This window comes from Martes martes (genome assembly GCF_963455335.1).
Source record: "Martes martes genome assembly, chromosome: 12".
Taxonomy (NCBI): Eukaryota; Metazoa; Chordata; class Mammalia; order Carnivora; family Mustelidae; genus Martes; species Martes martes.
The window spans coordinates 4,492,154-4,519,928 of record NC_137900.1 but is presented as its reverse complement, the minus strand read 5'-3'; the positions used below and the strand labels follow the sequence as shown (position 1 = coordinate 4,519,928).

Genomic DNA, 27,775 nt, shown 5'->3' with positions numbered 1-27,775 from the left:
TCTCTGTCTCTTTCTAATAAGTAAATATTTTTTAAAAAGAAGAAACATGCACTAGAATAACACAGCAGCATTATTCATAATACCCCAAATGTTCTTTAACAGTAGAATGGAAAAAATGATAAATTGATATATTCATGTCATAAGTACCATTGAGAACTGAAAAGGACAAACAATGTGGACTTGTATACCATATAATGGAGGAATCTCACAAATAAAATCTTGGGCAATAGAAGGCACACTAGAAGCAATATGTTTTATGAATCTGTCTACACAGGGTTTAAAACTGGGCAAAGCTAAAGTACAGACTTTAGTGTTGCACACCTAAGTGGAAAACTGTAAAGAAGTACAAGGAAGTTATTTTGATAAAAGTCAATGTAGTCATTGCCTTCAGAGCAAGGTGAGGGTATGTGATTGGGCTGACGGGTGCCAGCGGCTCCTGGGGTGCCGGCCAGACTCTGCTACACGTGCATTACTCTCATATATTCTCATACATTCTTAATACATGTTCCATGCTCGTTTTAAGATTTGGTCTCAAGAAACTAGATCACATCCAAACAGGAACAAAAAAAAAATAACGAAATTCACACCTAAATACATTATAGTGAAACTGCAGATACCTAAGACAAGAAGAAAATCTTTAGAGCAGCCAGAGGGTAAATGAATTGGAGAACCTTCAAAGCAGTGACGTGACTTTTCAACAGCAGCATTGAAAACCAGAAACCAGTCAACTGATAACTTCAATGTGCTGAGAAAATGTGTTCGAACTTGCTACATTCAGCAAAGAAACTCCTTCAAAAATAAAAGTGATACATGTTAATTAATTGAATTTAAATTTTTTAAAACAAGGAAACCCAAAGAAAATAAATAAAAAATAAATAAATAAAAGTGAAGTCATATCTACACCCTCATGTCTGTTGTAACTTTATCCACAATAGCCAAGACGGAAACCACCAAAAATGTCTTTTGACAGATGAATGGATGAAGAAAATGTAGTGCACACACATCCGCACACACAATGGGGTATTACCGAGCCCTAAAGGGAATGAAATCCTGCCATTTTTGACAATATGGATGGACCTTGAGGGCATTATGCTAAGTGAAATAAGTCAGGCAGAAAGACAAATACCGTATGATCTCATGGGGAATCTAAATAGACAAAAAATCAAATTCATCAATACAGAGAGTGGATTGGCGTTGCCAGAGATAGAGAGTGGGGGCGTGGGGGATGTGGGTGGAGGGGTCAGAAGGTATGGACTTCAGTGAGGTAGGGCCGTCCTGGAGTGCAGTGCTGCACAGCAAAGCGACTGTGGTTGGCACTATTGTTACTTGAAACTTGCTAAGAAAACCATAAAATTCTCATCACAGGATGTTAACTAGACTTACTGTCATCATTCACAATACATGCAGACTCAGATCACTGCTCGCATGCCTGGAACTACTACCATGTTGTAATTCAATTCCATCTTCATAAAACTGGGAAAAGTTCAAGACCATGTAGACACTTGTGTCAGAATGAAAGGATATTCCTCAGGCAGAAGGAAAATAGTCCCAGAAGGAGGGTTGGAGAGGCAAGAAGCAATAAAGAGCAAAGAATATGGTAAATACATCAAACAGTGACTGTGTAATAAAATCCTAAGAATGTCAAGTGAGAGGTCTCCTTTTTTTTTTTTTTAAGATTTTATTTATTTATTTGACAGAGATAACAAGCAGGCAGAGAGGCAGGCAGGGAGAGGGGGTGGGAAGCAGGCTCCCCACTGAGGAGAGAGCCCGATGCGGGGCTTGATCCCAGGACCCCGAGATCATGACCCGAGCTGAAGGCAGAGACTTAACACACTGAGCCACCCAGGCACCCCGAGGTCTCCTTTTTAAAGCTAGAATTTAAAAATCCACAGCAGTACAGGAGTGAGTGAGAGTAAAGAGTTGTGCAGTCGTTTGTTCATGGGAAGGACAGACACTGATGTAGCCTCCAATGAGTAGTGCATGACCAAGTGTCCAAGCTGTTGGACAAGTGGAAATAGAGTATGTAACTTCCCAGCTATTGGGTGGGGGCAAATGTTTGAAAAGCTAATCAAAAAGAAGGCAAAGAGGAAAAAACTTATAAAAGTCTATTGTGGTGAGACTTTCAACAGCAGAACAAAGAGGTCATGAGTCTTCACAAGAAAGTAAGTATAAAGCTGAAAAATTTGTTTTAAAAAAAATGTTTCAGGCTCTGGAGATTGACCAGAGGTAAAGAATGAATAATTTGGAGCTCAATTTGGTCATCTCCTGTATTCATCCCAGACCCCCCATTGTCACTAAGGGAACTGAAAGGACCACCGTATTGGTGAAGACACTTTGGTTGCAAGTCCTAGAAACCCACTTCAGATAAGCCCAATTATCAAGGCCATGTCCCAGAACGATACCCTTATGTCAGAGGCCTGAGACTACAAATGGGGTACACTCATGCTCCAGGCAGGTCTTAGGACACTCACCTTGCTTTCTCTGTAAGTCTTGCCTTCTGCAGACCAGCTCCCACTGTGTGGACAGGCATGTGGCCAGCAGCCCACCTCAGAGAGCCCAAGCCTATATACCCTTCCCAGGTGGATGGTCTGGCTCTGAATGTCACCCTTCTCCAGAGAACCTGATTGGGTCCCACGTTCACCCTTGGTCCTGTCAACTGCGGTCTCTGGGGTCAAGGTCAAGTGCAGTCTGACAAGCTCAGACTAGGTGGTGGTGCTATGAGGTAGTGTGTGTGTGTGTGTGTGTGTGTGTGTGTGTGTGAGTGTGAGTGTGTTCATTCCACAAGAGAACTTTCACATAGACTGTCCCAGGTAAAGCTTTTATAACAAAAAGAAAAGTTGCTGTGTCATCAGACTTAATGTTACTCTTCCAATCAATATGTGCTTATCTTCACTTGGTGAATATAGAAACATCTATATGTTGTCCGTGCTCTGTTGTGTGGCCTCCTACAAACTTTGTAACTGTTGAGCTGTCAGTATTTATTGATCTGATTACCTCCTTTTAGTCTGGTTCATTTACAACACTAGAAGTGATTACTGAAATCTTGTATACTTACGCCTCATTCTCAGGAGAACTGTCCTTGCATTATATTCAGGACTCGAAGACTATAGATGCTTTATTTCATTTCTTGACATTTTTCTGAATATATATTTAAGTTACTGAGAGGGTTTTTTTTTTTTTCCTTTTTTGGGAGGTGGTTAAAAACCATTAGTTATAACATATAAAGACCAAACTACTCAATGGGTGATGGTTGTTTTGCTTTTAAAAGGACTAATTTCAAGCAGCCTTTAGTGAAACAAACAATATTTTCATTCTGAAGTCACCAGCACGTTAGTAGCAGCAGCCATGCCATCATCTGTTTATGAGAGTCTGCCATTTGGTGTCTGTAATTCAGAGCAGCAAAAGTACATTGTGACTGTTTTCATGGTGAAAATGTCTTCTCTGTGTCAGTGGAGGGGAGGAGAGGCCACAGTGCAGCACTGGGCACGGATCACAGGCTCTCCTTGGCTCCGTGTCTGGAACCACCCGGCGCCCTCTGCAAGCCTTGTGCTCTGTGTCAAGTAGGAACCGAAGGCAAATCAAACCACCCCGCCTGCCACCTGCCCGTGTTTTCTCTGGGACTGTCCTTGTGGTCCCTCTGGCCCCGCCCCGGCCCACTGCTGACTGCGTCCACAGCGGGCAGCGTTTCCTGCTGTGAGTCTGCTGGTTCCAGCGACTTTTTTCTCTAAAAAGTGTGTGCCAGGAAGCGTAGTACTTGCTATTCTCTTGTGCCAAATATCTTTTCCTGGCATCCTAGAGGTTTTATGTTAAAGCGTCTATGTAAAAACGTTCCTGTTTTTACTTTCTTGTCTATAACTTTGATTCTCCGTCATTCTCCCAGACTTCCCAGGTTCACTTGATCCCTTTTATTTCCTTTAGCTTTTTCATTTGCAGGTTGTGTACATTCATGAATTGGGCAAAGCATTAGCAAAAATTAGAAAGCCGGCTGGGGAGATTTCATAGAGGGCCTTGAATGCACATTTTTAAAAAGATTTTTAAAAGTTATTTAGAGAGAGAGCGTGGGGAAGGGGCAGAGAGAGAACCAAACAGAAGTCGGGGCTCAATCTCACAACCCTGAGATCATGACCCGAGCCAAAATGAAGAGTCAGACACTCAACAGACTGCGCTACCCCGGCGCCCCATGAATAATGGATTTTAGAGATTTGGTCTCTGTTCTCAGCTGTACAAAACCACCTTACATTCTGTAGTGACACAAAAACATTCATGTCTGAGGAGGATAATTTTGAAGAATCAAGAAATTAGTGATATTGTGTAACAAAGAGCTGGACCTCATTTTTGGTACTGGGCTGCTTAACAGCTCCCCAACCTTCCCCTCCGCATCTAGGCAATCTGATAAGAAAGCCTGTGTGCTCCCTACTCGGTGCCAGCGCGTTCACCCCAACCCCAGTGAAAGCCAGAGCCGGTCACCCCTCTGCTGTCGAGCCACTTGAGAGCAGCCTTCCCTCCCCGGGATCGTCAGTGTATGAGTAACAACCCGGTCACGCCCTCCTGTGATGTGTGGCACCGCCAGTCTTGACATTCAGACTGAGTTTTGTGTGGGCGTTCTTGGGCTCTGTGGAGTGGCCTTACCCCCGCAGGGAAGCACCCAGTGACACGGCGGGGGGGGGGCGTGGGAGGACGCCTGTTGTTCGGTGCCCCCAGACTGCCCTCCTCTGAGGGGGTTCTCCCTTGCTGGCTGACACACCCTTGACCAGTGCTCACGGTGGGCCGGTGCGCAGCTGTCAGCACAGCCGCTCTGTCTTCGCAGGAAGAGCTCTGCAGTACGCGTCATAGAGCGAAGAACAAGAGAAAACAGTATGGGTATAGTATGATTTCATTTGTTAAAATTTTTTATATCAAGGTATTTTTAGCTGAGGGATAATTTTCATACCGCTTTGAATTTTCAGTAGCTTGACAAATGCACACTGTCAGGTAACCACCCCACGATCAACGTAAGAACTCCCACCATCCTAACAAATTCCCTGGTCAAATTCCTTGCCCATGGCCACTGGCAATCACGCATCTCTTTTCTGAGCCTGTAATTTGGTCATTTCCAGACTGCCCTATGGTATGCAGCCTCTTCCCTCTGGGTCCTTCCCTGAGCAGAACACCTTTGAGTCCCCACAGTGCGTGTCTGTCAGTGGCTGGGCCACGGCTGTGAATGGACCTCACCAGTTGAAGGACATTTGGGGGGTTCACAGTAAAGTTGCTGTAAACATTTCAGTAGTTTTGTGTGAACATTGTGTTTCTTCGTTGAGGTGTAATCAACCTATAACATTATATATTAGTTCCAGGTTACAACACAATGATTTGATATTCGTATACACTGCAGAATCATCACCGTGGTGAGTCTAATTAATATCCACCAACACATGGAGTTACAGATTGTTTTTTCTTGTGATGAGAACTTTTAAGATTTCTAGCAACTTTCAAATACGTAATAGAGTATGTTAAGTACAGTCACTGTGCTGTGCGTTCTATCCCCGGGACTTCTTTTATAACTGGAAGTTTGTACCTTTTGACCCCTTCTGAACATAAGCTTTACTGTACTTGTATAAATAGTTGTAAGTCTGCTGGCCGCACGTGGGTGTGTGTTTGCCTTCACAAGAAACTGCACCCTCGTGCGTCCCTGCAGCGTACATGGGCTCCACGATTCCACCTGCTCGCTGTGGGTCCAGGCAAGTCTGTAGGTGGGAGGAGGATCCGCCAGACACTGGCCCAGGGAGCGGGGTGGTGCCCGAAATTGATACATCACAGGGAGGTGGGGGTCTGTATCTTTAACCACTTAACTGCTGTAGTGAGAATGCGGTTGTTAATTACCTGTATGATAGAAGAGAAAGGGAAATGGAGTATTTCTTACCAAAAAGACTGGGAGGCTTCTAGAAATATGCAGGGTGAGATAATACACCTGTCTCCCCCCACCATTTGAAATGTACAAAAATTCTGGATTAAGTTTAACATGTTTTAAGTGCAGTGTCAAGCTCAAAAGAAAGAAGTAGAGATGTCCCGAGAGCAGGAAATGAGGAGAGAAATTAAAGTCAGGGGAGTCCTGGGGCTGGGGTTGGCTTGTTCTCACCCACAAAGGGGAAGATAGTGGCTAGGAGCAGGTCCCTCAGAGCTTCTGAGACTTCTCCCCTCAATGCTCCCCCTGGGGGGGGGGGCACAGGGAATGATGTAGGAGGTGAACCTGCCTCACCACGCCCCTGGCATAGACACCTAGCCTGCACGGGGCCCAGGCCCCAAGGGAGGTAGACCATGGCCAGGAGACATTTTCACAGCCCTTCTTACAGAACTGACACAGAAGAAAATGACCCAGCTGAAGCGAGTGCTCATTAAAAACTGTACATTAATTGGAAAAAAGATAAGCCTGCATTAAGTGAGAATTCTAGAAAACTCTAGATGAAAATTGCAAGGTAAAAGCTTAAGGTTATCAACACAATAACATATAGAAACCTAATTCAGAATAGAGGGTAGCTCTTTGCAAAAGCTATTCAGAAAAGAAACAAATTTGACATGTATGCTTTTTTAAAATGTCATTAGGATTTAAACAGTTTTAAAGCCAGTGGATAAATCAAACAACAGGTTAAATGTTGCTACAGAGAAAATTAGATTTATCTAAAGACATCATCCGAAAGAACAGAAGGATAGTTGGATGGAAAATGTGAGTTGGGTTAAGAAGCATGGAACGAGGCAGATCAGCAGAACCTGCTCTGAGGTCCTGGCAGGGAGGGGGCGTTCCCTGTCAGGCTCCCTCCGTCCAGGGGGGTTCACATGCGCAGCCCTGGGGAGTGTCTGTGTCCTTCCAGGCTGGTGATCAGACACAACCCCCTCATGATTAGGAACAGCTAGCGCCACTTGTCGGCACGAATGCATCGTTTCAGAATGTTAGAGGAGTCCGAGAGCTGTTTTCACCCAGTGCCGCTCTGTGTTACATTCCCCAGCACCGTGCAAGGACCCTGCCCTGCCCTGCCCTGCCCTGCCATACTTGTGCTAACAGTTGTCTCTCCCTCTTTATTTATTTATGTAATCTCTCCGCCCGACGTGGGGCTCTAACTCACAGCCCCGAATTCAAGAGCCGCACACTTTTCTGAATGAGCCAGCCAGGTGCCCCATCTCTTCTTTATTATAGCGTCCCAGCGGGGGTGAAGTGGTTCTCTATGCCGTCAAGGCCGATTTCATCCTAAGCACCCTGCAGATCTAGTGTTTTCATGGGACTATCTTGTCTCGAGCTATTTATGATATTTAAAATTGTTGTTGAATATCTTTCTAAACTACCTTGTCTTAAAAAGTCTAGTTGTGATTGAAACTGAGAATAACCATATGATCATATATCCTGATGCCACCAGCTTTGATTCAGTCTTTGATTATGAAGTTTTTAATGTGTTTCTAGTAGTGAATTTGTCTGACATACACTAACTGCCGCCCTTGGCACCATCACTGTCCACCCCCACCCTCAAAAAAGCTGATTATATTTTTCCCCAAGAACTGAAAGTTTAGTTATTCAGTAGAAGCATGTTTGAGGTAATCATCTACCTCCTGTGATTGGTTAGAGGATTTCCCTCGTCCCTAACCATGTTCGCAGAGGACAGGGTCTTCAGGCCAGACAGTCACCAGTGCCTTACAAGAATAGCCTCACCACCTCCACGGAGAGAGGTGTGGACAGAAAGGGCCCGGACACGTGCAGGTGTTCTCAGAAGGATGGAGGCCCTGGTTGAGCCTCTGTGTGTGTCCTGTGTGTCCTCCTGTGTGTCTGTGGGGGCACACACCAGCACACGGCTCTCCGCTCCTCTGGCTCTGCTAATAATACACATTGTTCACCACTTGTTCTAAGTTGCTTTTCAAAATCAAATTTTGGTATCTTCTCTATGCATTTTCTTGCTTCAGTGTGTGTGGGAAGAACCCCCTTTTTGCTCCAAATGTGTAAATGCTGTGCTTACAGCTACTTGATTTTAAAAAACAGCATGGAATTTGTGTTTGTCCAAGGCTGAAGTATCACTTTTAGGAAACTGGAATCTGTCCTTTGGCTGTTTTGTCTTAAAAAAAAAAACCCAAAACTGGAGAGCCTGACTCTGCGAGCCAGCCTCTGGTTCCACGTCCTCCTCTTGCTGGGCTTCACTGGCCACGTTGGACAGTTGTGCAGGCCTCTGGAGCCCTGGGGCCCGAGTTCCCCTCCAGCCCTTCTGCACGGCATCTCTCCCTTCCCAGACAAAGCTAGCAATTGTTCAGGTCCTTCCCAGTTCAGCCTCAGCCTCTGGAAAATCAGTGTGTTTCTTCAAATATTATTTAAACTTACAGATTAGCTGAATTCTTAAGAAAGAAGCAGAGGGGTGCCTGGTTGGCTCAGTGAGTTAAGCCTCTGCCTTCGGCTCAGGTCATGATCTCAGAGTCCTGGGATCGAGCCCCACATGGGGCTTTCTGCTCAGCGGGGAGCCTGCTCCCGGTCCCCCCTTTCTCTGCCTGCCTCTCTGCCTACTTTGTGATCTCTGTCTGTCAAATAAATAAATTTTAAAAATCTTTAAAAAAACAAAAAAGAGAAGCAGAAAGCTTACAAACACGCAAACAAACGTCTTTACATGTAGCAAAGATTTCTAAGCTGCAGCTTTTGGCCCTTATATCTCAAATGCAATCCAACTAATTCTACTTGAACAAAGTCATGTGCACAGTATTTTCAGGATCAAGAGTGTGAGGCAATTGTGCTTTTGTGTAAATGAGCCCAGGGGGAGTCAACAGTAAAATCTTCATGTTTTCAGACGTTAAGATTTCCACAATTGAAATACCAGGAGGGAGGAAATGTACTAAAAACTATTCAGAACGCACCAAAAAGCAAGGAAAACTACTGTGCATAAGACTTTCAGGGGAAAAAAACCAAAAAACCCCTATTGGAAGACATGCCCTTTTCTATCGATCATGAGCCAAGGAAAGGCTTTTTGGTAGCTCCCCAAAACAGTGACGCAGGGACCTCTGCATCAAGATAGGCCCCCAGGTGCTACTCTTACTCCAGGAAGATCATGGGGGACAAAGTAGATTTTGAGTTCTTGGTACCAAGTCCTAGAGCATCTGCACAGGTATCCCATGCATTTGTGGGCACTGCTCTTCAGGACAGATGTGACAGCTGGAGAAGACCCAGGGAGATGACTGGGTAGTCAGGGTGGCTACAGGGCTTCCAGGTGAAAAAGGAACAAAGCATTCTCTGTCCTGGTTGGCAGCAGCAGAGAGGAGGCTGGTCTGTCTGTCTGTCTTCGCTGTGAGGTCGTATGCCTCGTGGGCTCAGGGATGCTCTCTTCCATGTTTTTATTTTGGTTGAAATGTATACATGCAGACAAGGGCACATGCTGCAAATATACAGTGGGATAATTTTTCACAGAATGAACTTGGCCACCAGGCGGATGCAGAAGCAGAACACGCAGCCCCCAAGCCCTCGAGCTGCGTGTAGCCGCTTCCCACAGGGCCACAATGTGTGCCAGTTGTGTACGGTCATCCCTGCATGTGGCCTGTGGCGTTCTGTCATGTGGATGAGCCAAAAGGTGCTCACCCAGGACTCTGTTCTTGGACCTCTCCAGGTTCCGGTGTTTGGAAATAGTGCTGCTTCACACTTGTCTGTTGGTGACACGAGTACATATTTATGTTGGGCGGGACTGCGGGGTTGTGGGGTAGACATATGTTCGGCTTCAGGTGCCTTGCCAGTGCGTTTTCCAAAGCAACTCTACCCACTCCCATGCAGCCACGGTGTAGGAGGGCTGTGGTCACACAGGGCGTTCAAGCCCTGTTCGTCACTCGTCTGCAGCCGTGCAGGTGTGGATGCTGTCACGTTCCGTCGCAGTTTCTGTGTGCATTTCACTGATGCGCGGTCTTACTCTGCTCGTAAGGATATACCCAGCGTTTAACAGAGTAGCCAGGGTTTTTATTAGAGCTCTCTTGACACGGGTGACAGAGGATGGGACAGAAACCAGCTCACACTGGCTTCGCAGAAAAGGAAAGTGAGCGGCTCCCGTGGTGTTAGAAGGCTGGAGTGGCTCCAAGTCCAAGAAGGGTTCCCTGCGCTTGGGACTGCACCGAGAGGGAGGATTCCCTCCCACAGGCCTCTAGAGGAGGTTGCCTGCAACCCCTAGGTCTCTTCCCTGCCAAGTGTCCTCCGCACGCAAAGGCTCTGCCCATCTGTTGGTTGGCCCAGCGCGGGCCATTGGCCATTTGTGAGAAGCAGATAGTCTGTGATGATGACCTGAGTGACTCTTGTGAACAGTGCAGGTAGGCAGGTGTGACGGCCCACAACCGCGCCCCGAGTGGGTCAGACCGGGTTCATCAGGTGAGAGAGCGTGAACCCGAAATACGTTTACTGAGAGCTCCTCGGGAGCATAAAGCAATTCAGGACAGCGGAGAAAATCCTCTGCCCTCATTTCCCGATTCAAGAGATACTCCATGATGAAAGTATGAATCATGATGAGTTCACAGGTGGTCTTAAGAGAAGTGAACATGTTTTTGGTATTTTTACCTGCCTGTCCTGAGTCTCAGGTCAAACTCAGGGACAGATGGGTCTTCCTTCTGCCCAGGCCAACGGGGAGGGCGCCAGTGGGTTGGCCATGTGGTTTGTGGCCAGACCAGAAGGCCTGTGTTGTTCTAGGACCCAAAGAACAACTATACATTTTTCCTCAGATTCCTTATGTAAAAAGTGGGAGCCCCTAATTACAATAGCATAATACTTAAACCTGTAGCAGGGCATAAAGGCAGCCCAGGGAGAATTTCCAAAGGTGGGAATCCTGAGCCTGGAAAAGGACCATAAGGAACAACTAAGGAAAAAATAAAGTATAGACGTTGGTGATAAAAGTGATACACTGATACTGGTTCATTAATTGGGACAAACATAACCACATCAGTGTTAGATATTAACGTGGGAACTCTGTACCATCTCGCCAGTTTTTCTGTCAGTCTAAAACTGTTCTGAAAAATAAGGTCTATTTTTTTTTAATTTGCTAGAGGGCCTTGGAGGAGCCCATGTATGCAGGGTCCCCGCGGCGAAACTGTCCTGGTTTCAGCGTGCGTCTGCGCTGCCCTCCTCCCCTCCCGTAGCGCACCGAGCTGCACTCCGGGTCACCTGCTGTCGGCTTAGGAAAGGGCATGAGGGTCAGGACGGTCAGCTTAGCTGCTTTACTTGGGGCTCTGAGTCGTTGGAGCAGAGCTGCATGTCTCTGAGACACGTTTTTCTTATTCTTCAAATGGGCTTCATTTGAAACCCTGCCTCCTAGGTGTCTCCAGCGCTTCAACTGTAAAGATGAGACGAAACTCGGGCCGTCCTGCAAACAGGGTGGACTGTTTCGCCGAGCCTTGTTTCCCCCTCGTGGGTTGTCTTGCGCAGTATTCATTAGCTCTGTATGTAAAATATAAATTAAATATGGCACCCCCGGCTCATCTGGGCGGCTCAGCCAGTTGGGCACCCAGGTCTTGATTTCGGCTCAGGTCATGATCTCAGGGTCCTGAGATTGAGTCTGTTTGTCCTTCTTCCTCTGCCCTGCCCCCCGCGCATGCACACACTTTCTCTCTAAAATAAATAAAATCTCTTTTTTTTTTAAAATTTCTCTTCAGCGTAACAGTATTCATTGTTTTTTCACCACACCCAGTGCTCCATGCAATACGTGCCCTCCCCAATACCCACCACCTGGCTCCCCCAACTTCCCACCCCCCCGCCCCTTCAAAACCCTCAGGTTGTTTTTCAGAGTCCATAGTCCCTCATGGTTCCCCTCCCCTTCCAATTTCCCTCAACTCCCTTCTCCTCTCCATCTCCCCTAAAATAAATAAAATCTTAATAAAAATCTTAATAAATAAGTCACCCTTAAAATTCTATATCCAAACTATTCATCAAGTTTAAGGAGAAAATAAAAATACCATTAAACATGAAAGGTCTCAAACATGGACAGTTGAAACACAGCCTTTCCTGGGCACAAGCGCGGCCCTTTGGGAATGGCAGAGAGGATGCACAGGGGTGAGGAGTGTACGGGGGAGGCAGCACGAGTGCTGGGAAGCAGGCGGGATCGTGGTGTCCAAGGAGGACAGAGGAAGCAGAGGCCCGAGCCACCAGGGCAGAGGTGGCTGAGCCTTTGTCCTGAGGAACCTCTGCGGGTGGGAGGGTTGTCCCCACGCTGGTAGGGGCCTGTCTGAGGAAGACAGGAACCACCAGGAATGGCCTGCGCTCTAGAGAGAAAACTAAGCACTTTTAGTAAGATATAGGCACAGCAAGTTTCCTGTATTCGATCGGGAGCCCTTTATGGTTGGGAACTCCAGCCTCATTCACGTCTGGCATGTGATGTGGAATATATGAACAGACTTTAGGGACACGTGTGTTGCCCAGCACATGTGCTTGTGGCTGCCATCGAAGTCATGGTGCCAGAATGAATCGTGTTACAAGCTGACCGTAATAGCATTGTCCTGTGTATCACAACTACATTTGAATTCAGAACCAGTTATATGGTGGAAGGTTCACAAGCTCAGGTCCTGGAATCTCACTGCCCGAAGTTTGAATCAGTTTACCCTTGTGTCATCTTGAGTGGCTATCATGATTTCCTGATAGATGCCCGTTTCAGTTTCAGTTAAATGGGCCTTCTGCCGGCGACGCCGTGCAGCTGGCGAGGGTGGTGCGAGCGCGTGCATTTCGAGGGCATAGGCATACGGGTAAATTGTGTGTGTTTGTGTGTGTGTGCGTGAGATTTGTTTTTTGGAAGATACACTCAAGACCCTATATATAATCTTTTTCTTTTAAAGATTTTATTTGAGAGAGAGAGAGCATGAGAGGGGAGAAGGTCAGAGGGAGAAGCAGACTCCCCATGGAGCTGGGAACCTGATGCGGGACTTGAGCCTGGGACTCTGGGATCATGACCTGAGACGAAGGCAGTTGCTTAACCAACTGAGCCACGCAGGCGCCCCTAAACTCAAGACCCTAAAAACTCAAAGTATGAAAAAAAATTAAATGAAACTGCAGTAACTTCAAAGCTAGTTTCAATGTTTTGGACAACACTACTTCAACACTTATGAAATAATGAGTTTAAACCATAGTAATGATAAAATTGCCAGTGACTATATGGAACATTACTTTCATTATCTGCTTGCTTTTCATTATTTTGCACACATGACTACATACTCATACGTACATGAAGAGGAAGTTGAGAAATTACCTCTAAAGAGTTTCTAGCATTTTCCATTTATACATGTGTATTCATCTTCTTAAGGACCACTTCTGATGGTTTTCAGAGAAACCAGCTTGGCTCACCTTTGAAATAATTAGTTGAGATGGGGCCAGAACTGTGTTTCAGCTCAGGAGACAGACAGGCCTGCCGCTCAGCCCGCTTCCGCTAGCGGTGACACCGCGGTCTCCCCACCCTAACACGGTTGCCCTCACGTGGACTGCTGGTGTGTGTCGAGGCTGCGTTCATGACTGATTTTGTTGGCCCGGTTTCCCTGTTTCCATTCTCAAACGGGGTGGGGTGGGAACCGTGGGAGAATTGTGTTTGTAAACAAGTTCTCTCTCCTGAGTCGCACATCCTTCTTCTTTCAATTCCATTTCCTAGCCTCGGCGTTTGTGGCCACATTTCATGCCATCACCTCACGTGTCAGCATTTGCTTGGTTTCCTGAAAATGCTGCTTGCTGTGGAGAGGGGGTGAGGGCAGTTTTACAGTCTGGATGGGCCAAGACAGTGTGGCCAAGACAGTGCGGCTCCACCCGCCCCCCGAGTCCCTGGATGAGAAGGGGTGGGTGAGGTGGCTGGTTTGTCCCCACCGAGCAGTGCCCCGTGGGCCATCGGCGCAGGTGGTTGTGCGGAGGAAACCCAGACAAGAAAGTGGAGGGGGACACAGGGCATCTCCATTTCCTGTCGGGAAGGTGGGCTGTTTCCAGGGGAACGGCATGGTCGCTCTCACCCCTTCACCAAGTGAACAGGTTCTGTTGGGAGAAGTCAAAAGACAGGGTGGGAAGGTGCCCGTGGGGTGGGCCACCTTAGAGTACACTGTGTCTCCTGGGACAGAAATCACTGTGAGTACCTGAGCTCAGACAAAGGATAAATAAAACTGAAATATGGAATTATAAAATATGAACTGAGGGGGTTTTTGTGAAGTTTTTGTAGCTTAATACAATTAAAATGAAATACGAAAAATGTAGCAGAAACTATAAGGAAGTAGCAAGAAACATGGTTGTGGGGATTCAGGAATTTCAGCTGGATGATTGTCCCATATAGGCTTCAGAACCATCCTGTGACTTACACAGCAGCACGGAAATGACACGTTCTTCTGCCAGGAGGCCTTGGGACGAGGAGGAAGATAGGGTAAACGGAAGAAGACAGGGCACGTTCAGTCCTGGGGCCCAGGAGGTCGTGTCCCAGGTGGAATGAGAAAGGGTGAGGGGCACGTCTTACAGAGCAGAGAGGCCCCACTGTCCTGCTTCTGTTCCGAGGGCCACGCAGGACACAATGCATCCAGGGCCCCCAGGCTGAACAGTCGTGGGCCAGTCTGCTCTCCTGTCTCCTGGGGTCACTTCCCAAGAAGAGACACCATGAAAAATGTGGTGTGGTCCCCTCCTGACTTCTCTGGCACGTGCTGTCCCCCGGGCCCTGCCCTGGCCTCCCCTCAGGTTTCTGCTTGTGTCAGGGGCCTCCCGGGGGGACACATCGGCCAGACTGCCAGGTGGGCAGGAATGCACACGCCCCACGAGATCTCAGCATGGGCACTTGAGTTTGAACTTCATATAATTTTCCCATGGCATAAACTCTTTTGGTTTTTTTCTGACCATTTACAAATGTAAAAACCATTTTAATCAGCTGCTGTGCAGACACGGGGGTGTGGACTCGGCAGCTAATGCTGTTTGCCACCCCTGCTCCGGGTGCCCCCCACTTCCTGACAGCCACCCTTCGTGTGGCACTTTCTGTTGGGAAAAACCCAGGTCTTCATTTCTAACAAGGTGGGTCCCTGAGATGCCCTGATTCTGCCCAAGGCTCACAGAACAAGACAGAAGGGGGAAGGGCAGGGAGGGAAACGGGGAGTGGAGAACATCCGGACAGGCCCCAGGGGCCCCGGGGCTGGAGACCAGACACCTAGAGGCACACCAGGCCCTGAGGCTTGCCTGCGGCTGCAGTCCCTAATACCATGATGGTCTGGCTTTTTCTGGTTTACAAGCCTCTGTGGGCTTAGAACGAGTTTGATGGTTGTTTTACTGAGCAACATTTAGGACATGTTTTTTACCACCCTCCAGCCCAGCAATACGCGAAACCGAGCTCCTCAGCGTTTCCCAGTTATTTCCTTCCACGGTTCCTTTTTGTGGAGCCCCCAGAAGCCTGCATCTTGAAGGAGGTCAGGGACCCCATGTCCACCCATGGGGTCTGGGGTCTGCTCCCCACCTCTCACCCCCAGAGCCCTGGGTGTGGACATGCAGGGAGCTGCGTCTGTGTCCCATTTCCAGGACCACACCTAGGAAAGCTGGAGCAGCTTGGTTTATAAGAGGTGATTCAGCAGCGCTTGGTCTCACGTCATGGGTGTTTACTTCCATGACATACAGAATCTGAAAGAGCTGGTCTTTCCATCCCGTCTGTAATGAGAACACGTGAACGTAGGACCCCTTCTCTTCGGCTCTGTAGCTCAGGACTTCGTCAGCTGTCAGCCCACCGTGTGTCACGAGTGTGCACTATTGCAGCGAGAACCCTCCATGTCCTCACAGTGCTGCAGGGGGCTGGTTCTGTTATTTCAGACGGTGATGCTGTGATGGATTTCTTCTCCAGGACTGCCGTACAATATCCTCTCACCTCCGAGCGAGCCGTCACGGTCTGAGATCCTCCTCTGATCAAGGGGACAGAGTCCTTGGCCAGCATGTGGCCCAGAAAATGCTCAGCACCATTAGATAATGGAAAGAGAATGTGCTTTCCTGGCTGTGCCTTCTCTTCCCAAAGAGGCACCTTGTGCCATCAGGAGGGGGAGACTGTAGATGGGCTGATGCAAGGAATCCACTAAGGGTGAAGAGGGCAGAGTAAGCCCAGGAGGGAAGTGGGAAGGCCCCTGGAGGGAAGCCCGAGGTGATCTCCTGCTCGTGTCTGGTATGTGTGTGCAGGGGCATTCGGAGGGGCCGTGCCGTATGCGCATTCCTCCGGCCTGTCCTCTTGGGCTCTTTCTCCAGAAAAGGGCCTTGTTGGCGGGGCTTGGAGAAATGTGGATTCACACTGAGAGTCAGTACTGGTACAGAAATAAGGGAGGGGGGAAACCTTGTTCCTCTGGTGGAAAGCCACTAATGGATGTGGAAGGATAAGGAGACAGTCACCCTTTGGCAGTCCCCATGTGGCTGACTCAGCCCCTAGGCAACCCCGGGGCCCAGGCTGGTGAATGGACATCCCACATGAAGCAGACAGTGGCCTGGTCTCTGGCTGTCCCTGGGAAGACAGTGGTTACAGGGGAAAGGGGTCACCTCTGGCCACCAGCCCTGCAGTGCATCCACACTGCTCCCAACGTGGCATCATGAGGACATGGCAGACCTGACCAAAGTCCGTCCATAGCCCAAGAGGCCTGCACCCTCCAAACTGCCCAGACGAAGGGGAGCAGCTTGGGGCACAGGAGGGATCAAAACACTGAAGGGGCACTTGCTAGTTGGGGTGGCTCTGTTTGGTAAAGCAGAATGGCCCCACATGTAGGGAAATGCCGAGTGTCAGGAGCATCGTGTCTGCTGCTCGCTGTAGAGACAGAGGAGCGATGGTGGGTGTCAGGTTGTGTGGCTGAGCCTGCAGAGGTGACAGAGGGTCCCAGAGCCCCTGGAACCAAGCCCTTGTTGAGCCCATAAGAGCAGCATGATTATGATGTGACATCTGTGATCACAGACATAGAATGTGTGTAAGGAACCTGCTCCCCTGTCTGGCACTGAGAGGCCACGTAATAGCTGTTCGTCTTTCCACGTGAGAGCCGACGGTCATTCTTCCGCATGCACATCTAGGCCTTCTGTTGCTGGGAATAATGAGAACATTTGTCTCCGAGTGTTTGGGTGTGAGCTGTAGCACAGATGCCCCCACGGCTCTGACCAGCCACCGACCCTCTGAGCTGCACAAGCCCCTCCCCGGACCCAGAAAATCATGAGCAGCCGTCGCAGGGACCCCTGCCCATGCCCCCCCCCTAGAGCCACAGTGGGGGGCTCTCCTCCCAGTCCTTGGAGTGTGTGCTGTGTCAGGTGGCCAGAACACGGGCCTACTGAAGGGCGCCATCTGTGCCCTGGGGAGGTCCGGGGCTTCACACGCAGGGAGCTCTGACCCTGAGGCCGTGCAGACCGCATGGGGGTCAGGTGCTGTTCTCTGGGGTCGGGTGAGCTCCCAGGAGCGCAGCTGGAGGCTGGTGTTCCCACGGGTCGGGTGTTCCCATGAGTGTGAGCTTGTGGAGGTTTAGATTTGTGAGTCTCAAGATGACAGGTAACTTGATCAGAGGCGCCCACCACTGTCCACCCAGGCCTGTCCCCAAGCAGGGATGACTGGAGGGCTGGCTGGCTCACCGCACCCCCTCACTGCCCACTCCCAGCCATTCCCTGCTTCTCCTGGTGCCACGGGCTCTTGGGACCTGCCTGCGCCTTCGTCTCACTTCCGGGCCTCGGGCTCTTCGTCACCCACCAGAGTCTGGCACAGGGCCCACCACCGCCCCAGTCACGCCTGCTCCCCACACGCTGGCCGCCAGAGCGACCGTGTCAGGACGGCAGCCAGACCACGCACCGGGCTCTGGAGCTGAGCCTGTGTCCTGGCCCTGCCCACCTCCCAGCTATGTCTGTACCTTCCTCCCCTTTCCCGCAGTGAGCAACCTCAGTCCCACACAGGCTGGCTCTGGGGGCCCCCATCTTGCCATCATTCAGGTCTGAACCCAAGTGGCACCTGTGTTAGGAGGCTCTGGACCACCACCCAGTCACTCACCGTGACGTGCATCTCGCGGGCTCGTCCCTGGATCGCTGCGTCCGGAACAGTGTGTGGCACCAAGTAGGGCTTCTCAGGGGACACCCTTCACCTGAAGAGAACAGAGCTGCCTGGGCCCCAGGAGTGGAGGGATGTTTCTTGTAGAAACAAGGTCTCATTTTCGTACAATAACACGCACCTGTTTTAGCCGTAATTTGCTGAGTCTGGACGGACACCCTCGTGGTCCGCCCCATTCCCCCACCTCACCCTGTGACTTCTGTCCTGTTGTCTCCTCTAGATTCTCATCCGTGTGGCCCTTCTTGGCTGTCTTCCGAGGTTTGTCATGCTCTTAGGCGGGTGACACTGGGGTGGGACACCCTTCTGTCGTGCAGCTGTCAGGCTGTTCGCACACCTGCTGTCGGGGGATGGGCCTCGGAGCGCTCACTGGTTCCGGCACGCGGCTCTGATGAGGGGCAGTTGCACGCAGTTCTCTGGACACGTTTTGGTTTCTCTCAGGTAAATACTCAGGAGTAGGATTGTTTGCGTATCTAACTCCTTAAGAAGCCACCAGACTCCCAGTTTCTACAGGAACAGATCCACTTCTCCACCAAAACTCAGTATTTTTAGTCGTGTTTGTATTAGCCGTTCTAGTAGATACAGGGTGGTATCTCACTGCATTTCCCTAATGACTACTGATAGTACCTTTTTCCTTCCACATCTCTTCTTCCGTTAGGTATCTTTAAATCCTTTGACTGTTATATAAATTAGGTTGTTTGTCTTAATGAGTTATAAATGTTCTTTACATGTAGCCTGAGGCTGGCCTCTTTAAGAGCAGTCATTTCTAATTCTGATGAAGTTACCCCATTTCGTTTTCTTTTGTGGCTCCTAGTTTTTATTTTGTATCTGAGAGATCTTCAGCTAACGTAGGACTAGGAAGATTTTTTTTTTTCGTAAGTCTTATAATTTTAACTCCTACATTTAGATCTGTGATCCATTTCTGTGTATGGGATACACAGGGAGGCTCACTTTTCTACATATATACATCTGTTGGGAAGTCTGGGATGCATTTTGTGCCCTGGTGAAACCTCACACGTACTCTGGACCAGGCTGTCTTCAAATACAAGATGTTATTAAAATATGACCAGATCCAGTTAAATGGGGAAGAACAGTCTTTTCAATGACTGACACAGAGACGGCTGAGTATCACCGACAAAAGAATGAAGGTGGACTCCTGCCTCACATCATCTACACAAGTTAACTCAAAATGGATCAAAGACCTAATTTTAAAAGCTAAAAATATAAAACTCTTAGGAAAAAAAACACAGGTGTGAATCTCTGTGACTCTGGGTTCAGCATTAGTTTCTTAGTTCTGACACCAAAAGCAGAAGCAAAAAAAAAAAAACAGAGAAATTGGACTTCATCAAAATTAAAATCTTCATGCAGATGACACCAGTAAGGAAGAAAAAAGACAATCCACAGAATGGGATAAATCCTTTTATCTGAGAAATGATTTGTATCCAAACAATACAAAGAGCTATTATAATTCACTAATAAAAAGAAAAATAGCACAGTTTAAAAATTAGGCAAAGGATGTGAACACACACTGCCCCAGAGGTGAGCAGATGACTGGACGCCTGGGACAAGGCTCCGCATCGTGGCCATCAAGAAAACCAGGGAAATGCAATCCGCAGTGACCGCCCGCCTCCCACCCACCAAGAGGACAAGAAGGGTTTCTAAGGGACGGGCGATGACAAACACCGTCAGCAAGGAGACGGAGAAATCAGGACTGTCAGACGCTGCTGATGGAATCGTGAAAGTGGGCCGCCACCGCGGGCAGCAGTTGGGCAGTTCCTCTGTGGCTACATGGAGTCCCCTAGGACTCAGCTGTGCCGCTCTCAGGCGCATCACCGAGAGAGGAGAACGCAGGTGCCCACCTGCATGCACCGCAGCTTTGTTTCCAGTAGCCAAAAAGCAAAGAACCGCCATGTGCCCATCAGCTGATGAGGGGATGAACGCAGGGTGTTCCTCAGCGCGTAAAGGAGTGACCACGGACGCTGACTGCCATGTGGTCACCCTGAGAACGTGCATGTCAGAGAGGCCAGTCACATAGGGCACATCTCGAATGATTCCATTTGTCTGAAATGCCCAGAATGGTGGCATCTGTGGACAGTCGGTCCACACTCACTGCCTGCTGCCTGGGGGGCACAGAGGGGTGAAGGGGCAGTAGCGGAAGCAGCAGGGCTTCTGCAGTTGGGGCGCGGAGATGTTGTACGACCTTTGAATACACTAAAACCCCCTGAATTATGTACGCTTTGAAGGAGTAAATGGTATGTGAATTATATCTCAATTTTTAAAAAGAAATCATTGAATTAGCCAGACATAAAGTCAAGATGAATGAATCTATCTGTGGACACTCAGGTGCATTTGAGCTCAGGATGCAAGGTTGCCCGTTCGTGTGAGCAGGAGGCAGGCAGGGCGTCCCGGGCCCTTCCCCCTGGGCACTGGGCTGGTGGCACCGGCGAGTAAACGCAAGGCTGGTTTTCTCCAGTCCTCCTAGAAGTTCTGTTCCCTTTGGACCAGCAGCCACCTCAACGGTAAAGCAAGTCTCCGGTGTGAAAGGGTGTGACCCCAAGCCAGCGTCCCCATGGCCACCACTGCTGCCAGCCACCAGGGGAGCTCTTGAAGGCACCCTGCCAGGCGCGTGGCAAGCACTGAGTAAACCCCGTGTTGAATCACACTTAGGACAGGCTTCCAGGGGGAAGGATGCCGCCCCGCGTGTGCAGAGCCCCCCATCGCACAGCTTGTTCCCAGCTTCCCAACGCCACCTCCCGTCACACACGGTCCTACGTGAAACTTCTAACCACCGTTGAAATGTGCTCATCTGCCTTAGGAGCTGCGTCCCAAGTCACATCTCTGTTCTCCGCAGCGCCCCCTGCGCACTGCGGTCTCACCGCGCTCTGCGGGTCTCGTCGCCGCCGCTGCCCGTGGGCTCCGCTCTGCGCGCTCTGCTGCATGTGCGCGGGTGCGGGAAGCCGGGCCGCGGGCCACTGGGCCACCGGGCCACCGGGCCACCGTACTGCCTTGTGTAAGAGGCAACTCAGCACGCCCCCCAAGAGCTCTCCAGAAACATCCTGGGTGCCCGGCCTCTTCCTGGTGTCCACATTTGTACTTGTTTCTGTTTGTTTTTAAACTAGAGGGAGTGTATCTTTCTGTGAACACTTATCTAAACCCTCCTTTTGCTGGTGAGGAGGCCCCGCCAGGCTGTGAGGTCCCCCCAGGGGCTGAGCCCGCGGCGTGTCTGCCCCACGGCCCCACGCCAGAGCCAGCACCCGCCTCGTGCGGCCGCCCCCCAGCCTGGGAGCTGCCCCGCCGCGCTCACGTGTCCCTCTGTGGGGCCCTGCCACAGCTGTTACTAATTTAGAAGAGCTTGAGGTTGAAAAATCAAGCAGCGCTTTCCATTTAGAACACTTAAGTATACATTTTCTCATACACACTGTTTCGCTGAAATTAGAAACTGGCTGTAAGCTTAAACCAGGCCGAGCCCAGCCTTTGGTCAGAACAGCTTGGTGTTTGGACGTGATCGTGCTCCGTCGGCATCTTTCACACACGGATCTGGAGCACTGGCCTCACACCCTGGCAGCAGAGGCTGATCTTCGGGCCGGCCCTTTAGAAGCTGTCCCTACAAGACCTTCTTCTTAGGGCTGATTGGGTTCTGTCCACCGAGCACTTGTGTCCTCAGGAAGGTCCTGTCCTCTGAAGCCCTGGGTTCCAATACCCACCGCTGTCCCGTGAGGCTCCGTGTGGGACACAGCAGGGCTCGCACCTGACCTCAGCGTCAGCCCGGATATCTGTTTCTGTACCACACACAGTGGGAGGAGGGAGAGAAGACGTGTCTCGGACATTGGCCCCGGAGCCCACAGGCCCACCACAGTCCGCACCGGAGCCCACAGCAGCCTCGGCTGCTCTCCCCCGGCCCTGTGGTCCGCTCCCCAGAGAGCAGACCTCGAAGCCAGGTGTATGTTTATGTGTCAGTTCTGCTGCGAGGAATAGGATCAGATTTTTCTAGAATATTAGGTATAGGGGAAAACCAGCCCTACCTTAGAGTTGCAAGCCTAGAAATCTGTGAAATTCCATTTCATTTCCCTCTTTTAGAGAGAGTACATTTGGCTCTCGCGTGGCATGTGATCTCGCGAAGCTGGCTTGGTGGAGCGTGCTCCTCGAGACCCCATTAGCCCAGGCAGCTAGGCACACTTCAGGGGAGACTGACGCAGAGGTCACCAGGGGCCCCCAGTGGCTCTGTTCCCAAAGTGCAGATGGGTGGGAGCGTCTACTGCGGCAGGGGCCTGCCTGGGGGCTGCAGTTGAAGGGCTTTTAAGGCCAAATGCTAAAGCTCCAGACAACAGCAGTAAGACAGCACTGGTCATCAGGTCGAGCATCACCCTGGTGAGCTGCAAGGAACCCTGCAGAGCACGTGCGACTGGTCTCAGGCCACCCACGCCTCGAGAACAGGGCAGAGAGAAGGGCCACCCCAGGGCAGAGAGGGGTCTAGGGAGGCAGCGTGGCCAAAGGCCAGAGAGCCCTGGGGGACAAACAGGTGAAACCGGGATGAAGCTCTTCACTGGGAGGTAGAGGGTGTGGGCACGTGGGGGCTGTGGGGCAGTGGAAAGATCTAGAACAGGCAGCACCACTGAGCACAAGCGGCAGGAGTGGGGTGGCCATGATGCGGCATACTGGGTCTTAGACCACAGAGGGGCTCCTGCAGGACCAGCTAAGAGGGGCCCTGGCTGCACGCAGGATGGAAATCAAACGCTGAGCCAGCAGGAGGTGAGAAGAGCGTTTACTGAACTTACAGAAAGATACAGAGCATCTGGGAGACGTGGAAAGGAAAGGAGGGAGTCTTGTCTTTGTTCAGGGTCTTGGGGCTTTCTACTGAGGACAGTGGTCTGGTGCACATGTCCCCTCAGGCGTCCAGGAACCGTGAGAACAAAGACGAGGACGCAGGTGCTACTCCTGGGAGCCAGGGGCCTTGGCGTCGAAGTGTCTAGCACTGGAGGTCTGGAATACGCGTCTGATGGCTTCCAGGCCTTCTCACCCGGTCCCGCCTTAGATGTGGTCTGAGTCCTGGTCCCTTACGAGGAGGGCAGACACCATCTACATCGCGGCCTGTGTGAAATGGGGCTGCAGGTCCTAGCAGGAGAAGGAGCCAAGAGCAGGTTGGGGGGCAGGCCTTCAGCTTCCCCGTCTCGGGGGACCACGATGCCGAACCACCAGTGCGCTGCAACCTGACGACTTCACGGCGGCTCCTGGCTCCTGTCCCGTCCCTGATTTTTCTGTACCCGCTTCCTCTCCCACAGGAGAAGTACCCAGAAGCCGTGCACCTCCCAGAGGGGGCCGCCTCCAGCTGCATGGTGGTCCGGAGCGCCCGCCAGCCTGCGTGAGTGCAGATGCCCTGCAGGCCCAGCCTCCCCAGCACCAGACGGCTGCTTGCTCGGCTGCTTGCTCTTACAAGCGAGCATTACAAGTGGTAGAAAACGAATGTCAACTCCCTTCCAGACACCTTGATGTGTCTGTGCAGCCCTGGGGGAGAGAGCAGGGAGGGGACATGGGGAAACGGCCAGTGGTGCTGGGCTCACTGCAGGGATGGAGTGAGCAGGGAGGGGAGGCCGGGAGGAGCTGGGGCTCTATCTTGATGGGCTGACCTGGGGAAAGGCCAGCAGGCAGGAAGTTCTGGGTGAAGGGAGGACCTCTCTGGGGTCCCGTGCACACACGTGGGAGCCCCCCCCCCCCCCCCCCCCGCACGTGAGGCGCCTTCACGGTCTATGTCAGAGTGCCTGAGGGGCTTTGTTTTCAAACCTTCAAATGGAGCCGTAACTTCTCAGCCTCGCCTTTGTTACTCCACATTATTTCCAAAACGAGCTCTGGCAGTGTGTGGAGCTGTACACAGTTCATTTATTCTCAGTGGTTCTGCTCCGTCAGCTGCATTTCTGCTTTCTTCGGGTCTTGGGCACGTGGGTCATCCATCGTTTTCCACTGTTTCTCACACTCCTGTCCATGTCACTGGACACTAGAGGGCCCAGGCTGGAAGTGAAATTCCTGGCCTCCCATCACTGCCGATGCTTTTCAGTCTATGCTGTCCGGTCAGGCTCCACGCCGGTAGGTTTTCCGCGTCCTGTACGTCACCCGCACGGCCACACCACCATATTGTGGGTCCAGAACAGCATCTTGCTGGGTCTTGGGGTCCATTTCCCTCTTCATTCATGTCACATGTGTTTCGCTGAGCAGACGTGGCGCGTATCCGTGCCAGACATCTTCAGGAGCACCTCCTCGGGGAGGGTGACAGGTGCCACACAGGTCACACTTCCCACCTGACTTCCAACAGCACTTAGGAAGGCATCTTACATCTTTCAGGTTCGAGCTGGTCATCGTTTGGAGGGTGCGGATAGATGAAGAAGGGAAGGTTTTGCCAAAGCTGGACCTTCTCCCCAAAGCACCACAGCGAGGTAGGGGCCTGGCAAGGGGGTGTGTGTAAGGACTTACTGTATCCAACAGGCGCCTGCTACTGTCTTCTGGTTTTCAGGGCAAGAATCAAAAGCTGAACATTTCAGTCTGTTATGTGTATCGGTTTATCAGTGATCAGAAAGCAGAGGCGAGGAGAGACTGTTCCCTCCCCACCTCTGGTGTGTGGGTCCGTCCCCACGGTCACAGAAGTCGTGGGCTGGGGAGGGAGGGTCTCAGCGCGGCGTCTCAGCCAGCCTGCTCTCCCCGCAGCTCTGGAGCTGGACCGGAACCGAGTCCTGGAGACCGCGCCTCTCAGCTTCCGAGCCCTCCTGGGTGTGCTGGGCATTGAAGCCGCTCTCGAGAGCCTGATAAAGTCGCTCTGCACGGCGGACTCCAGCTAGTTCCTGGCACGCAGGTGTGTGACCTTCTTCCACATAAGCAGTTGGCTGTCCTCACAGAGAAACGACACCTTTAGGACACGTCTGTGCAGTTTTAGCACATTCTGTATCATCCGTCAGAACGTGGGAAAACAGACACAGCTGTTGGAGTACAAAACGCCAGACCAGCAGCACGTACAGTGCCTGGGGCACCTGGCGTGCTCGGCTGGGGGAGCGTGCAACTCTTGATCTCAGGGTCATGAGTTCAAGCCCCACGCTGGGGGTACAGAATGCTAAAAAAAATAATAAATTTTCTCAAAAGTTAAGCTTATTATTATTTTTCCTATATTTCCTATTATTATTTTAAAAATAGTAATAGGAATGTCCATCCTTGGATTTAGGGGAGCAGCTGGTCCTACCTCTCACCAAATCTGAGGATGGAGGCGCCCTAGAGGTCAGCCCTCCCTCTGCCACCCAAGGGCCCCCACTCCTTGACATTCCTGACGCCCAGGGTGACACACCCACCTTGCCACCCTGCCCTACAGAGTAGAACGCACTCTTCTTGGTCTTCACATCAACGTGCAGCAGTCAGCTTTAAAAATGCAGTGTCATAGACTTGACAACCCCCGCACCCCGTCCCCCAGGCAGCACTGGCCTCAGCCGCCCCATTTAGAAGGTTAGAATCGGTAGAAACATTGCTTGAAACCAGTCAGGGAAGGGGCCGCACCAGAGTGTGAGGCGGAGACCACACAGGGCAGGACCTCGTCGGTCACCATGTGGATGCTGCTAGTTTCAGCCAGGACGGGCCTCAGAGGTGGCCCAACCCACCCCCCTGCAAGGCCGGGGCGCCGGGCACACCCATCCTCACACAGGCCAGCAACAAGGATCTACCTCCGGCCGAAACAACAGAGCTGCTTCCGTCCACTCATGTCTCTGCAAGGGGTGTCTCCACAGCCCCCCAACGCCCACGGGTGAGACACGTGTCATTTGAGTATCTTTCTGAACCTCTGAGGAAAGAAGTAATGTTAGGACAAAGCTGAATAAATTCTAGGAGAGCTGGCTTGATTCAAACAAGTATAATTCTCAAGTTATCACAAAATTCCCCACAAAAATTTACAATCAGCAAAATATTCTTATTTTTCATGTAGCATTTCCATACAATACCGTGGTTTTGCTATTATAATCTTATGTTACAATAAACCTTCATTAGTCCCTCAAAACGATGATATAAATAATCTGTACAACCCACCATAGAGTAAAAAACCAAAGCCAAGATTCCCCACAGTTTTCTTAGCAGCCGGGCACGCTACGGTGACCCCAACAAGAACCCTCTCGGTGCCAGCCAGGAGCCGCTCATCTCTGCAGGAGCAGAGCTGGCGGCTCCCCCGAAGCACAGGATCCGAGGCGCGCAGCCGCCCCAGGTCCCGCTCCGCAGCAGCGGCCACACGGCACCGAACGCCTCGGCTCCCCTCACGTCAGAGAAAGCACTCGTGTGAGTGGTGTCCACCCCTGACCTGAGTCCCATCCTCCCTGAAGACGCTGTGCAGAGCAGTGGCCGTGGCACCTCCACAGAGACCTCAGGACCCTCGTCCACACCAGCCCCCCATCCCTCCGTGCGGCAGGGCCCACGAGGCCTGTGCTGACCGGGGGCTCGCACGGACAAAGTGACCACGTAACTCAGCTGGGAAAGTTCCAGTAGTATCCATGTTTTCTTTCAAGACCGAACTGTAAGATGTACGCAACATTCAAGTTTTCTATGTTAGAGTCCGGTGGCAGGACATCCAAACCTTGGGTCTTAAGGCTTTTACATCAGAGATTAGACATCAGCCCCGGGTGGGGAGGAGGAGCGGCCCAGAGCAGGAGGCGTGGAGACGCCACGCGCAGCAGCGCCCCGGTCTGACACTCCTCGTCCTTGAAGGTGTTTCTGCAGACCTTCCGTTCAGGGTCACCCAGACACAGCCCCACCTGGCCAGGTGTTTAAAAAGCAAAAACATTCACAGCCAAAGGTCACCCAACACAACAGGAAACAGCTCTCTCATTCAACCTGCACATTCTGTGTTCAAGTTTCGAAGCCCCCGCAGGAAGCGCCTAGACCTTATGGAGAACTAACGTGCAGTCCTCACTCTCCTTGTACCTGGTCGGCATCACAGCTGCGTCTTTGGCGTGTACAGTCTTTGAGTAGAAGTTGACTATCTTGCCGTCCAGTTTGTACTGGTGAGGAATGCTCTCGTAGGGCTTGAGGTCGAGGTCCAGCACAGACACGGAGAAAGCAAACCTGGATCTCGACGAAGGGACAACCGGCCTCTGCTCGGAGCTGGAAGCGGAAGAGCAGCTTCAGGACACATGAACCCCAAATCCTCACCCTGTTTGGGGCACGCACCCCGCCCATGCCTGCCGTGACCCCCCCTCCCCACCGCACGGCCGGGAGGGCTAGCAGGTATCCCCCCAGTCCCCGGGGCCCCTGGGACTCAGCAATCACTAACCCCGAGAGAAAGGAGGTCAACCTGGCCTTTCCTCAAGCCGATGGAGCAGACTGCCCTCCCCCGCCTTTTCCCACATCTGGTGCGAAGCCCCTGTTCCCTGCGGCGCTTCACGTTTGGAGAGCGCGCTCGGATTTCGTGCTTTAGTCTCAAATCTCATCTGCAGGGCTCGATGTTTTGTTTCTAAGGCTTAGTTTTGTGGGTTTTCTAAACATCAGAAGGAGTCGTGCTTATAACAGAAAATGAACAATTATTTGTATTAAAACCAACCACTCTGAGGCTAATTCTAAATTTTGTACTCAAACTGCGGTGCCGTCCACCCAACTCAGCTCTCAGAGTGCTTGGTAATATTCTGCATCCAACAACGGCTAAATATATAAGAGCTCGGTTTAGCCCAAGAGAAATACGAGTCCTAGTTTCCCACGCTTACTACTCTTGAAGATTTAGAAAACATCCCAAAACAACACGAATTTCAAAAGCTCCTGCCTGGGAGGGGAAGGCC

The 27,775-nt window shown here is 50.9% G+C and overlaps 2 protein-coding genes across 2 annotated transcripts in view; one reads left to right on the top strand and one right to left on the bottom strand.

The window, feature by feature from the left end:
* Nucleotides 1–27,775, top strand: part of CENPP (centromere protein P) — a 242,805-nt gene that overhangs the window by 207,949 nt on the left and 7,081 nt on the right. Inside the window, exons 6-8 of the mRNA XM_080819860.1 lie at nucleotides 23,273–23,352; nucleotides 24,327–24,418; nucleotides 24,687–24,831. Coding sequence (XP_080675986.1) covers nucleotides 23,273–23,352; nucleotides 24,327–24,418; nucleotides 24,687–24,817 — 303 coding nt within the window. The 3' untranslated portion in view covers nucleotides 24,818–24,831. The remainder of the gene's footprint in view (nucleotides 1–23,272; nucleotides 23,353–24,326; nucleotides 24,419–24,686; nucleotides 24,832–27,775) is intronic.
* Nucleotides 25,852–27,775, bottom strand: part of IPPK (inositol-pentakisphosphate 2-kinase) — a 48,602-nt gene continuing 46,678 nt past the window's right edge. Inside the window, exon 13 of the mRNA XM_080819855.1 lies at nucleotides 25,852–27,107. Within this exon, the coding sequence (XP_080675981.1) occupies nucleotides 26,882–27,107 (226 nt within the window). The 3' untranslated portion in view covers nucleotides 25,852–26,881. The remainder of the gene's footprint in view (nucleotides 27,108–27,775) is intronic.